A 13,704-nucleotide genomic window follows, 5' to 3' on the forward strand; every position below is an offset into this window, starting at 1 on the left:
AAGGTTATCCAAATGCTGTCTTTTGCTTTTTGTTTTAGATGAAAAGCCTCTCAAGTTCAAGGACTAGCTCTTGGTATCTCCATTTATTAAGTGCTTATTTCAAACCAAGCACTGTCCCTGGTAGGTTTGCAAAATACAGAAGACCTCTGCTCTGTAGGAGTTACACAGCCTTACGTGGGTTAACAGTGCATGTTTACAGAACAGTATGGGTAGGGCCATGAGTGAGGTAACCAGTGGTTCTGAGAGGTGCCAAAAATAGGCACCTGATCTGCTAGGGAGTAGGACTGACTGGCAGAAGGCTGGCACGAGCCTTGAAGGACAAGCTCACCAGGCCAGAAATGGGGAAAACGAATCTGCGTAGAAGGGAAAACTTGTGCAGAACCACTAGAGGTTGACACTTCCATCCAGGCAAGCGGCACATACTGGGCGAGAGGAGATCTGGGGAGGGATGCTGACGAACTCTCTGTACCCACCAGGCAATGGAACTCAGAGGTCTGAAGAGGATGTAGATTTGGGAGTTCTCAGCATTTATGTGGCAGTTGCAGCCACCGGCCACACTTCTATAGGTAGAAAGATAAGCAAGCAAGGGGAGCAGAGGGATGGTGTCAGTCCACAATCTGTTTAAGGTCTAGCATCAAATCCATGGGTACATTTTACAAATCTATTTTTAGTGACAGTATATCTGAGTTGTAAAGTTGGTTCTGTTATCCTCTTAACTTTATATCCATGGTTCTTTAAAGTTTATTCAGATGTCTGAGGGTTGGCAGTGTGTACAAACTGTAGACCATTTGATTTTTTGATACCATTACTTTTAAAGTACTCCACCATATTTTTTTACACTACATTTTTACCCAAGTCACACATTTCAGACAACCAGGACTGCCAGCTTCAGAGTCCGTGATTCTTGAGATCAACTATCTAGAATCAAACTTCAACCAGTTTCCACTGCAAGGAAGTGACATGAAACCATCGGTTGAATGGTTTCTAGTTTGAAAGTCAACGCATCTGAAAGAGGAGGGTGAATGCTGGACGTGATTAAATGAAACAAGTACTTTATTTATGAGTGAGCCTGAACAGGACTCAGCAGCGTCTAACCCAGGTCCCACGGGTACAACAGTAAAACGGAAAAGTGAGACTCAGCCTGCGCTGCAAGCTGCTTCCATCTCAGCCTTCTACACAAGGACAACTTCAGGCCTCCCCCCAACCAAAACTTTTAAGTGCATCCAATAACCACGTTACTGTATTATATAGTGTAGACACTGCAGTACAGAAACATGATAAATACTAATATATTGTGATTAATAGCTCAGTTTATTAGCTAGTTTAATGAGGTAAAACTTCATAGGGAATGGCGGACATACAGCTTTGTAAAAGCTTTTTTACGATATGCTTACAAAATGACAGACGTGGATGAAAACATCCTAAATAATGACAATCCGAGTAACAGGCATCCTTCCTGTGAGTGATGGGACACTGCAGACAGGCTAAACGTGTAAAGCCATGTTAGCTTCTTGAGACCCTGGAGAGCCTACTTTGAAACTGTACCAGGGTTGCTTCTAAACATCATTGGTCTTAAGTGTAATAACAACGACTCCACTTCACTGGCTATTTTAACGTGTCAGAGAAGAAGTCTCTGGCTGCGACGGCACTCACTCCAGCTCCACCTGTCCTTTCTGATGCCTCTTCATTCTCGAGTAGGGACTTATTGTATCATCCATCACAAAATCATACAGTACTTTTATCCAGGAGGTGTACTGGGGTAGGCTGTCATAGTATTCAGCTGCAATTTTCCTCACCTAGAAGGGAAAAGTTACAGCAAGATGAGTAACAGATGTTCCTGGGTCCTGTTAAAGATTACAGAGGACATTTCATGAAAAACAGTAACAAGGGAGACTGTGACACCTTTCTCCCCCCTCACAAATGTGGGGCAAAAAAAAAAAGACATTTCAGGAATTCTAAACAACAAGCAATATGCATTTCAAGAGTTAAATATACTTGACCCTCTAGCGTTACTAAGTCTCTCCTATTAAGCTTTGAGAGACTAAATGTCTGGTTTATTTGTAACATTTAGCACTTGGATTCTTTATCAAGTACATGCAATTCAATTGATTTGGTATCTTTTAAGCACATTCTCTGTGGGTGGCACTGTAAGATGTAAAGGTAACACCTGACCCCTGCCTCCAAGGAGCTTGCAAATACTAATCAATTATTGTGGAACGCACTTATCAAGTGTACAGTTACTGTGGAATGCACTTATCCAAAGGGGCAATACCATGGACCACAGTCCTTCAAAATTCTTACATAAGGAGGATCTAGGATCTACAGGCCACACAATGCACCTCAAGTGCAGCCACACTGTCTGTCAGTGGAGGTTTGCATGTTGCTATGATGCTGAACAGGTTTCAGTGAAGCTTCCAGACGAAGATGGACTAGGAAAAACGGCCTGGCAACCTACTTCTGAAAATCAGCAGTGAAAACCCTACGGATCACAGAGGTCTGATCCTGTTGTGCACAGGTAACCGTGAGTAGCGGGCTCAACAACAGCTAACACACATACAAATAAAATGGATCATAATCCACGCTGAATTTATTATGTCAAAGCCAGCAGCAATCTGTTTAACGGCTACAGCAGAGAAGACACTATCTTTTAGAAAAAGTAAAATGACAGGGCCAATTTAGATCCTGAGTAAGCATTTTGAGTCAAAACACTCCTTAAGACTAAAAACACATAATAAATCATAATGTAAAAACAAACAAAAGTTTCTAATTTATAAGCTTTTTAAAAGACCCAAGGCCAAAAATCAATAAATTACTTAAAACTAGGGGTCAGAAAACCCGGGGAATTTATTAGCCATGTGTCTGATTTGATTAAACGCTGACATAAAAAGTACCTGGATGTCCTGCTACCTACTATAAGTTACCTACTTACTTTTCTGTTTGTGAGCAAAGAGAAAAACACACACTCTAAAGTGTTTTGTGAACAGCAGACCTCAATAAAAAAAAAAAAAGTAAGGTATTAAATTAAAAATCTTGGTACCGTGATGAAAATGTGCTAAAATTGACTGTGGCGATGCATGCACAACCCTGCGGCCACACTGAAACCCCCTGAGTTGTACACTTTCAGTGGGTGAACTGCATCTCAATAAAGCTGTTCAAACCAAAGCAAACCTTGTTAATGCATATTTATTAACTAACTTACTACCAGGTATACTGATGAAAACGTAACAAGATACTCCTTGGTACACACTGTAGAAAGGTAAGACAGAGAACGCTGAGGATGTTTGTTAGTCAGGCAAAGGAGTACGAAGACAGAATATGAAGAAATGGAGTGCAAAATGAAGAGTCACTGATGTACCAAGCCCTGAAGTGAGTACTGTCCAAACTGAACGAAGTTCTCAGCTCTGGGACTGTTTAAGAAAATTACAAGTAAAGTATGTGGCTCATGTTAGAAAAACACATTTTGTTCAAAGGGTGACTGACTTTCTCCTTACACTGTCTCCAAAATCACTTAAAAAATAAAAATAATAAAAATTCACTCCCCTATTTAGGAAGACTGACACAAAGGAAGATCGACACCGGCAGACTAACACAAAGTAGCTGCACGCTAGCATGCCATCACACAATTCCAGAGGTGTTTCCTGTTATGTGGTGTGAGTTTTTCCTCAAACATTTTATTCTGAAAAATGCGGAACTTACAGAAAATCTGCAAGAATAGTAAAATGAACACCCATATGCCCTTCACTTAGGTTAACTAATTATTACCACTACGTCAGTTTCTCTCTATACATATACATACAAACACCCATACAGTTTTCATCGCTGAACCTTTTGAAAAACTGTAGACATTATGTGACAATTTACCCCTAATATTTCACCTCTAAGTATTTCAACATGTATCTCTAACACTGACACAATATCAAGAACTCTAAAATCATCTAATATAGAAACTAGATTCAAATTTTCCCCCACTGACCCAATATCCCTTACAGCCCTCTTCTGTCCTCATTTGAGGATTCAATCTAGAATTACATATTACATTTAGTTGTCGTGTTGTATATGAGTTTGTAAACAGCCAACATTTAAAAACTTAAGAGGAACCAGAAGTACCACAGCCTCCACCAGCCTGAGCCCAAAAGTACATGGTGCTCCACTGACCGCTCTGACAGGGATCACAAGAGAGGGTCCCACACAGAGCTGGAGAAAAATGTAGAAAATTCTAATTCACACACACACACAAGACTAGGGGTCTGGGGACCATGGTTTCAGGAGACATCTAGGTCAACTGGCATAACAAAGTTTAAGAAAATGTTTTGCATCCCACTTTGGTGAGTGGCATCTGGGGTCTTAAAAGCTAGCGAGCGGCCATCTAAGATGCATCAGTTGGTCCCAGTTCCACCTGGAGTAAAGAAGAACGAAGAACACCAAAGACACAAGGAAAATATTAGCCCAAGAGACAGACAGGGCCACATAAACCAGAGACTGCATCAGCCTGAGACCAGAAGAACTAGATGGTGCTCGGCTACCACCAATGACTGCCCTGACAGGGAACACAACAGAGAGTCCCGGATGACGAGGAGAAAGGTGGGGTGCAGAACTCAAATTCTAGTAAGAAGACCAGACTTAATGGTCTGACAGACTGGAGGAAGCCCAGAAAACATGGCCCCTGGATTCTCTATCAGCCCAGAACTAAAACAATTTCCGAGGCCAACTCTTCAGACAGGGATTGGACTGGACTATGGGACATAAAGTGATACTCATGAGGAGTGTGTTTCTTAGCTCAAGTAGATACATGAGACTAACATGGGGAATCAGGGGTGGAAAGAAGTGTGCTGTCACAGTCTAGGGAGAGCAATTAGGGTCACATAAGAATGTGTGTATAAATTTTTGTATGAGAAACTGACTTGAATTGTATACTTTCACTTAAAGCACACACACACAAAGACCAGACTTACTGGCCTGATAGACTGGAAGAACCCTGAGACTGTGGCCCCAGGGCACCCTTTTAACTCAGAACTGAAACCACTCCAGAACTTCACCCTTCAGCCAAAGATTAGACAGGTGTATAAAACAAACAATAACACATGTGAGGAACGTGCTTCTTAGTTCAATCAAGTATAGGAGACCAAATGGACAACACCTGCCCAATAGCAAAGACGAGAAGGCAGGAAGGGTCAGGAACACTGGACAAACGGAAACGGGGAACTGCGGTGTGGAAGGGGAGAGTGTTGATACATCATGGGGATTGCAACCAATGTCACAAAACAATATGTGTATAAACTGTTGAATGAGAAACTAAGTTACTTTGTAAAGTTTCACCTAAAGCACAATAAAAAATAAATAATAAATAAAATAAAAACTTAAGAGGAAACCTGTAAAACATAATTGGGTGTGTATGAAAGCATAAAATATCTGACTACAGTTCCCTTACATCATAGCTAAAGAAAGTTAGTAATATTAATATTACATTTCATAGTAATTACCCTTTTTAGAATTATGGAAAGTTTTTGATAGCAGAATTGCAAAAGCTACCCATTCTGAGGATGGGAAGGCTAATGAGAAAATCCACTGGAAGGTAAGTAGTTAGGAAAGTGGCCATTGTGGAGAGGAAGAAAGGTTAAGAGTCAAAATGTCTTCTTACACTTACTCCACCAACAGTGCACCACTAAGTCTACCGTCAAAGGACGCAGACATTGTCCCCGCTCTCGGCAAGTCTGTAGTATTGGAAATTGGTGTTCATTAATGTTTAAGCTAATTAATTATGTAGAACATCGTATTTCATAATAAACCACCCTACAAGTCTTAGCAAAGCCTATTCAGTTTAACGGCGATGAAGGTTACATAAACTTCTGCTCATTTCAGAGGGATTTAGTTTTCGCTCCTGAATTCCTTTACAGGTTAGCAGATTTTATAGCTCCTTCAACATTTTTAAACCCTAAAAGTAACCGCTAGGCCCAGGAATCCATGAATGAACCCTCTGTACAATTAAGTTGAGAAGCTCGGGATTTATACTCTTGGTATTCTTTTGATGAGCAACCCAGACTGGTAAGATACACCAGACTCCTTTTAAAATAAGCAAGTCAAGACTGATTGTAATTGTACAACCATCGGAAACCAAAATAATGTATCAAATCCTTAACTTACCAGTGGAAGGTTTTTGCCAGGAATGTTGGGGAAGTCATGATGTTCATTATGATAACCCACATTGAAGGTAAGTAAATTCAGAGGCCCGTAATACGAGTAAGTTTCGTGTCCCTTTAAGAACATGTAATGTTCGGCTATGAAATGTCCAGAAATTGGATGCAAACCCAGACCAAGCAAGGATGCTGCCAACATGTAGACTAAAGATTTAATTCCCAAAAAGTAGTAAATTATAATGTCAAAACTAATCTGAGCTATAGTATTGATAATCTCCAGATAAGAAATTGGTTTGGGGTTAATGAACAGAGGTCGAAAAGCATAAAAGAGAGGCTGAAGAATAACCCATATAAGCTTTCTGAAAGTGGTACAGAAAAACCAGCCCTCAAAATCAGTAGGAATATCCACATCGATGCCATCACTTCCGAGGTATCGATGATGATCCATGTGGTATCTCTTAAAAGAAATGGAATATGGAACACCAACAGGAAGATTAGCAAATATTCCAAACCAGCGATTCCACATAGCTTTGCAGTGGCCAAAGGCACTATTGTGGGAAACCTCATGAATTGCCAGAGTCATTGAGTGATTAATGCAGCTGCCAAAGGCATAGGCCCAAAATATGACCCATTTCCAGTCCAAGTCTTTTACTAAGTAAAATGCAACCAGCTGGGTGAGGACCATCACCGTTATAATCCATATCAGGTTGGAATCAGGCTTCATCAAGGATTTTATCTCTGGGTACTTTGCTGTAAAGAAATAGAAAAACGAATCAGGAACTGAGAAAAGTACATACTATTTCAGTAATTCTAATTAAATTAACACTTCAATGCCATTTTTTTCCTTTTTCCAAATCATTATATTCCACCTATTAGTTGGAGACTTTATCAAATATTTATCTATTAAGCGAAGGAATGATTTTGGTAGTGAAGTTACTAATACCATGTAACACTCTGAGAATTTATGTAGGAAAAATCAGCCTCGAAACCTAGAACCTCCATGTTAACAAGGATAAGCACAAAAGAGTCAAAGATTTCATGTTATCCAATTCCTTTTGTGTGTGTTCGCTAGAGTTTTTTTAATTGCAGTGAAAATTTCCACAACAAAACATACAATTCAACGATTTCTATATGTATAATTCAGTGACACTGATTACATTCTACAAGTTGTGTGACCATTCTCTCTATCCTTTTCTACATTATTCCCCCACTGATTCCCTTTTGACCCCTAACAATTCTCTGTATATCAACTGTATGTTTTCCAATGTTGCAATCATAACGGCTATTAAATTTTACATTCTACACATCTGATAAGCACAATGTACTATATACTTTGATTTCTTAATTACCTCTATAATGACTGAATCACCTCTACTTGCCAGGTCTTAACTTCTAACCATTTCCCTATTTTTTTAGAGATTCAGATTCCTAAAATTTTTTGCCATTTATAGATAATCTTGTTTTCTACTGTTGAATAATTTCCTTAGGATAATTTCCAAAAATTCTATTGATTTACAATGCCACTTTCCTATTTATTTTGCTTTAGAATTTTAGCATTAATTTAGATTAGATTCTCCCATGCTGAATGGACAAACACATTTTCAAATACTATGGAAAAGGACAGTAACAAAAGCTCTGCATGTCAGGGGAGGCCCTCTAATGGCAAAATGCAGATTTTTCTCTGCATACCACCATCTCAGAGAAGAAAAGGGAATGAAATATAGACGTAATGAATGTCTTTGGCTTTATGTCGTGTCACGTATGTTGGGTCCAGGATCACAAAGGGGAGAACCACCTTTTTTTTTGAGACAGGTCACTTAGAATGCTCTTAGAAAGATAAAAGGCAGCTTCATCCTCTTTAAACGTGGGAAAAGACCAACAGAGAGGAATTCACTAAAAGCTTAAAATGCAAGACAGGAAGTTATTTAAGTCCAGTTTTACATACAAGAAACAAGGGTAGTGTTAATTCAAGGTTTAAGTAATTCTTTTCTAGTTTGTTTTCTCTCTCTCCACTCTCTAACCTCTAATCTTTGCTGGTATAACTCATTTTATCAAATGTTAACAATTTTGTAGGCAACAGACCAAAAGAAAGTAATCCTATAGGATCAGAAGTGAATTCACCTACAGCCATGCATTGCTTAACGTCCACTGTATGTTCTGTGAAATAGGACATTATGTGATTTGTACGCTGTGCTAACACCATATCATATAAGGCAATCCCCAGGTTACATGTGGCCCCCAGCTCACTGTTCCACCTGCCTGAGGAGCAGCTTTAGCCAGGCGGGCAGTCCCTGCCACCACCTGCCAAGCAGACAAAGCCCTAGAGCTGTATCCACTGGATAGAGGAGGCTGGCCTTGCCGAGTGTGCGGCTACGGGGCTGCGGTGGCAGCCAGATTGGGGACTTCGCGCACTATCCGGGCCCAATGCGGGGGGTACATGGAAAGGTGGTCACAGGGTCCAGGCGGGGAGTGGGTGTACAGTTGCCAGGAGTATGACTGGTGGTGGCAGCCCTGGCTGCCACTGCCCTGTTGATGTGGCCGCTTCCTGATCACGTGCAGCTACTGCCACCTGGAGCCAGTAGCCCACGAGGGCCCCAGGCCTGGCCAGCACCCACGGCAGGAGCAGAGGTAGGTGCCGCCCTGCACCAGGAGTGAACAGCTGCATGGCTGCTGGGCAGGTGAATAAAGCCAGGAGGAGGTGGAGGAGGAGGAGGAGGAGGAGGCACTGTGGGAACTGGGGATCAGGATGTGCCCTGGAGCACTGCTGCTTGTTCACTCTGGGGGTTTGGGGTCTTTAAAACCATTAAGGGGAAATAATAAACGAAAGGAAAGCTGGTTTCCCTTTAAAAACAAAAACAACCTTCTGGGACCATGGATGTATATGCAGTTGGGCAATGCCCAAACAGATATTATGCTGGGCATGACTGTACAACTAATTTTTCTAGTATAAATGAAGAGTTCAAATTGCCACTCATTAAAATAGCATTTTTGAGCAACTCCTCGACAACAGAACAACTGTTCAGTTTATTGATAGATGAGTAACAATTCTTTTATGTTAAAATACAGTCACGCATTGTTTAACATCCATGACACACTGTGAAATGGGGCATTACGTGATCTGGACATTGAGCAAACACGCCTAACCACCAGCAGTAGCATTCACTGGTTTTCCACCTTTGTGTTGTTTAATAACCTTTTGTTTCACTTCCAGACTGTTACTTCTCCTTTGCCTCTTGCTGCTGCAAATTTCTCAATAGAAATTTCAAACCTCCACACTCCTCAAATGTTCCATTTTCACCTCTTCCTCTTCTCAGAGTACAGAGAAATCAGGAAAACCAACAATTGCACACATTTCCTCTAGTTACAGCGAAAGAGATGCAATTCCTCCAGCCTTCGGCCAGTCTCCTCACCTGTATCCTAAACCCCAACTCCTCTCATCTTCTCAGGGGTAATTTACACTGTAAAGGAAAGACTAGAAAACAGCAGATGCCATGATCTGTATACACGGACACCATGTCAGTAAATGTAACAGATATATTTTTTCATATTGCTTGACCTTTCAGCAGCATTTGAAAGTACATATCTGGAAAAAAAAAAAAAAAAATCACGAATCTCCACCCAGCATTCTGACTTCTCAGGCTTTTACATGTCTGACTACTTCTGTTTACTCTGGAATGGGACCACAGATGTATATATGTAGTCGGACATTGCCTGAACGGATGTTATGTGGCACATGACTGTATCTGTTATTTGTATGTTTAGAAAGAGATCCAGCTTCTTTACCTTTTATAAAACTTAACTAAATCGACAGATCTGACAAAGAATAGAAAATACACATTTTGTAGTAAGTATAAGCAAAATCATGAAACTTATATAACCGAAACTATCCCATGAAATCATCTTTAAACTAAATAAGTTTAGCTCAATGAATAAAGAATGTTTATCTTAAGCATTGCACTCTTTCAAAGAATTATCTATATGAAATCAAACTAGCGACAGTAACTCCAAAGCACAGATGAGAACTTTCAGAGGCAGAGAGCATAAGTTTATGGTGATAAAGCAGTATGGGTAGAGATAAGGAGAATGGTCACACACTGCGAAGAATGTAACCCATGTCACTGAACTGCACGTGTAGATATTACTGAATGGTTGTATGTTTTGTTGTGTGTATTTTTACCAAAAGGAAAAAAAAAAACCTTATATTCACAGTCGTCTCAGCCCAATCAATTTGCCCAAGTAATTCCGTAGGCTCCGAAGTTTTACAAAGCTTTAATAATACATAAAAATCAGTACTATAAGGGTGCCAAGACAATTAAATGGGGAAAGAATGGGGTTTTTTTTTTTTTTTTTTAAACAAATGGTGCTGGAACAACTGGAACCACATGCAAAAGTTGGATCCTTACCTCACACCATATATGAAAATTCACTGATAATGCATTCTAGGCCTAACTGTAAGAGCCGAGATGATTAAACTCTTAGAAGAAAACACAGGAGTAGATTTTGTGACCTTCATGGTTTCTTACTGTGGCAAAAGCACAAGGGAAAAAGAAGATAATAAATTCAACTTCATCAAAAATTTTTGTGTTGCAGATAATTGTCAAGTAAAAACACAACCCACAAAATGGAAAAAATGTCTGCAAATCATGTATCTGATAAGGGAACTGTATCCAGAATATATATAGAACTACTATGACTCAATAATAAAAAGACAAATAACCTAGTTAGAAAATGGACAAAGGATCAGAATAGATGCTTCTCCAAATAAGATACACGAATGGCTGATAAGCACATGAAAAGATGCCGAACACCATTAGTCATCAGGGAAATGCAAACCGAAACCATTATGAGGTATCATTTCATGCCCACTAGGATGACTATAATAAAAAACACAGACAAGGATGCAGAGAAACTGGAATCCTCATACATTGCTTGAGGGAATGCAAAATGGTGCAACTGCTTTGGAAAGCAGTTTGGAAAATTTTATTTTCCCTTTTTCTGATAATAGTCGTCCTAGTGGAGGCGAAGTGGTATCTCATTTACTAATCACACTGAGCACCTTTTCATGTGCTTACTGGCCATCTGTAAATCTTCTTTGGAGAAATGTCTATCCAAGTCCTTTGCCCATTTTTTAACTGGCTTGTTTGCCTTTTTGTTGTTTAGCTGTAGGAATTCTTTAAAATCTGGATATTAAACCCTCATTGGCTATATGGTTCCCAAAAATTTTCTCCCATTCCATAGGCTGTCTCTTCTCTTGATAAAAAGTCCTTGATGAGCAAAGTTTTTAATTGTTATGAAGCCCAATTTATCTCTCCTTTTGTTGTCTGTGACTGTGGCATCCTCTCCAAGAATCCACTCTCAAAAAACAAGGTCGTGAAGCTTTCTCCCTAATGTTTTCTTCTAGGAGTTTTATGGTTTTATCTTTTATACTTAGGTTATTGATCCATTTTGAGTTAACTTTTGTAAATGGTGTGAGGTATGGGTCCAACCTCTTTTTTTTTGCACATGGCTACACATGGGATTGCCATGAGTCAGAATCAACTAAACAGCAGCTAACAACAATCCAGTTGTCCCAGCACTATTTGTTGAAGACACTATTCTTTCCCCATTGAATGGACTTGTCACCCTTGTCAAAAACCAACTGGCCACAGATGTATCAAATAAATGCTTATTAAATGAACTTTTAACATTAAGTCTAAATGTAAATTTACAGTTCACAGTTGTTGGCTGTTAAACATATCCATTTTCTATTATGCCTCGATGCCCCCCTAAAAGCTAATAGAAATGTCACAAATATCACTTCAAGTGCCAACAAATCCCCAGATCCTCATCTTTCCTAAGGTTATCCCATCTCCCACCCTTGAAACAGAACCCTGAGCAGTAGTTACACCTACATGGAAAATGATCATATTTTCACTGAGAAATATGTAGTCCTTTTCCTTTCCAACGGCCCTGGTGGCACAGGAGTTAAGAGCTATGTCATGCTGTGGCTGCTAACCAAAAGGTCGGAAGTTCGAATCCACCAGCCACTCCCTGGAAACCCTATGGAGCAGTTCTACTCTGTCCTATAGGGTTGGTATAAGTTGGAATCCACTTGTTTTTTTTTTCCTTTCCAAGTTAAAATGGTTCAGTGATAATAAGTTTGTGGAAAAAAGGCTCTGTGTGGAGATAAGCACCAATAAGCACCTTTTTACTTCCTTGATTTTCTGAATATTAAATACATAGCTTAATTCTAGTATTCAGGAGTCTGTTTTACAAGGACAGACATCAAATTATTCTTATGCTACATACTGATAAGACATAGATAACATGCATCACATGCTATCTCACATCAAGTATGTACAAGTGATTTACAAAACACGTTTTAATTAAGGAAAAAAAAAAAAAAGACATCCAAGAAACCAAAGTAACTTAAAGGGCCACCCTTAGTAAACAACTATAAACATCCAAGCTCCCAAATTACAGGTTCTATTTTTAAAACCCATTTTACTGGGATCTACTAGCTTCTATCTTTGAAAACATGAAATTTCTAAAGTTTAGATAACCCTGCAAAAATCAGGTGCTTGCTTTTTCTTCCCACTGGGCAAGTGGACGATAAGAAAAAGAAGGGTAATACTGGTATGAGAAAATTTCTCACAGTCACCTCACCACCGATTGGATTCCCTGATTTTTGAAGCAATAACAAAGAAGTTAAAAGCATACGTTTTGTAGGCAATGTGACTCGGACTGGAATCTCTGCTCTAGCATTTACTCATTAGCTTTTACCTCATCTTTAAAACGGGTAATTCCGAGTTAGTCGAGTTACTGGGAGGGTTAAATTGGATGTTTGTAAAGCACTTAACACAATGCCTAGCATATCATTAAGAGTAACATGGGAGAGAGAAGCGAACTCTATAACAGAAGCCCCAAGGAGCCGAGTGCCTTACACCTCTAGATAAAGGCCTAGATAGGTGCCGCAAAGGGCCCTAAATTAGCAGTCAGGGGACAAACAAGCTAAACTTGGCAAGTCGTTTAACCTCTTCCATATTCCATTGTTTCATCCACAAAACTGGGATGGCCGAGAAATATATATGAATCTGCCCTTCTTGCGTCCCAGGCTTGTGGCGAGGAGGATCAAATGAGACAACCGGTGGTGAGCGCACCAGGCACTCGATCCTTGAGCACGTTAGGTCCGGGAAGCCCCTGGGGCCACACAACACGGGTAGGGAACTAGCCTCTTCTCCGGGACCTGGGCGGGGACCACCCTCACCAACATGGCTTGTTGGCTGTGACCATGTGAGCGTGGCTGGAGTGTAGGCCCCTAGATCCCCCAGCACCGGGCCGGGGACCACACCCTGCCGCGCACACATTCGCACCCCGGGCTCGCTCGGGAGGAGGAGGAGAAAAGGCGCCTACTCGAGGGCAGAAGAATCCTCACAAGACAGGATTTACCCAAGGGCGGCCCAGTCGGGAGACGTGAGAGGGTGGGGTGGGGGCGGGGGCGCGCTCGACGCAAGCCCGCGCCCAACCGGCCGGCGGGGTCTGGAGGGGACGCCCCGCGCCCAGGGACGCGCCTACGCTTCTCCGCGGAAGG

The 13,704-nt window shown here is 40.7% G+C and overlaps 1 protein-coding gene across 2 annotated transcripts in view; it reads right to left on the reverse strand.

Moving 5' to 3' along the window:
- Window positions 1-1,292: 1,292 nt before the first annotated feature.
- Window positions 1,293-13,704, reverse strand: part of DEGS1 (delta 4-desaturase, sphingolipid 1) — a 12,792-nt gene continuing 380 nt past the window's right edge. Inside the window, exons 2-4 of one of the 2 annotated variants that reach the window (XM_023730947.1) lie at window positions 10,538-10,656; window positions 6,142-6,884; window positions 1,293-1,796 (exon numbers count right to left, since the gene is read on the reverse strand). In XM_023730947.1, the coding sequence (XP_023586715.1) occupies window positions 1,650-1,796; window positions 6,142-6,858 (864 nt within the window). In that variant the 5' untranslated portion in view covers window positions 6,859-6,884; window positions 10,538-10,656 and the 3' untranslated portion in view covers window positions 1,293-1,649. The remainder of the gene's footprint in view (window positions 1,797-6,141; window positions 6,885-10,537; window positions 10,657-13,704) is intronic. The other variant, XM_004375901.2, reaches the window with a different exon arrangement.

The sequence above is a fragment of the Trichechus manatus genome, unplaced genomic scaffold (assembly GCF_000243295.1).
Source record: "Trichechus manatus latirostris isolate Lorelei unplaced genomic scaffold, TriManLat1.0 scaffold00039, whole genome shotgun sequence".
NCBI lineage: Eukaryota > Metazoa > Chordata > Mammalia > Sirenia > Trichechidae > Trichechus > Trichechus manatus.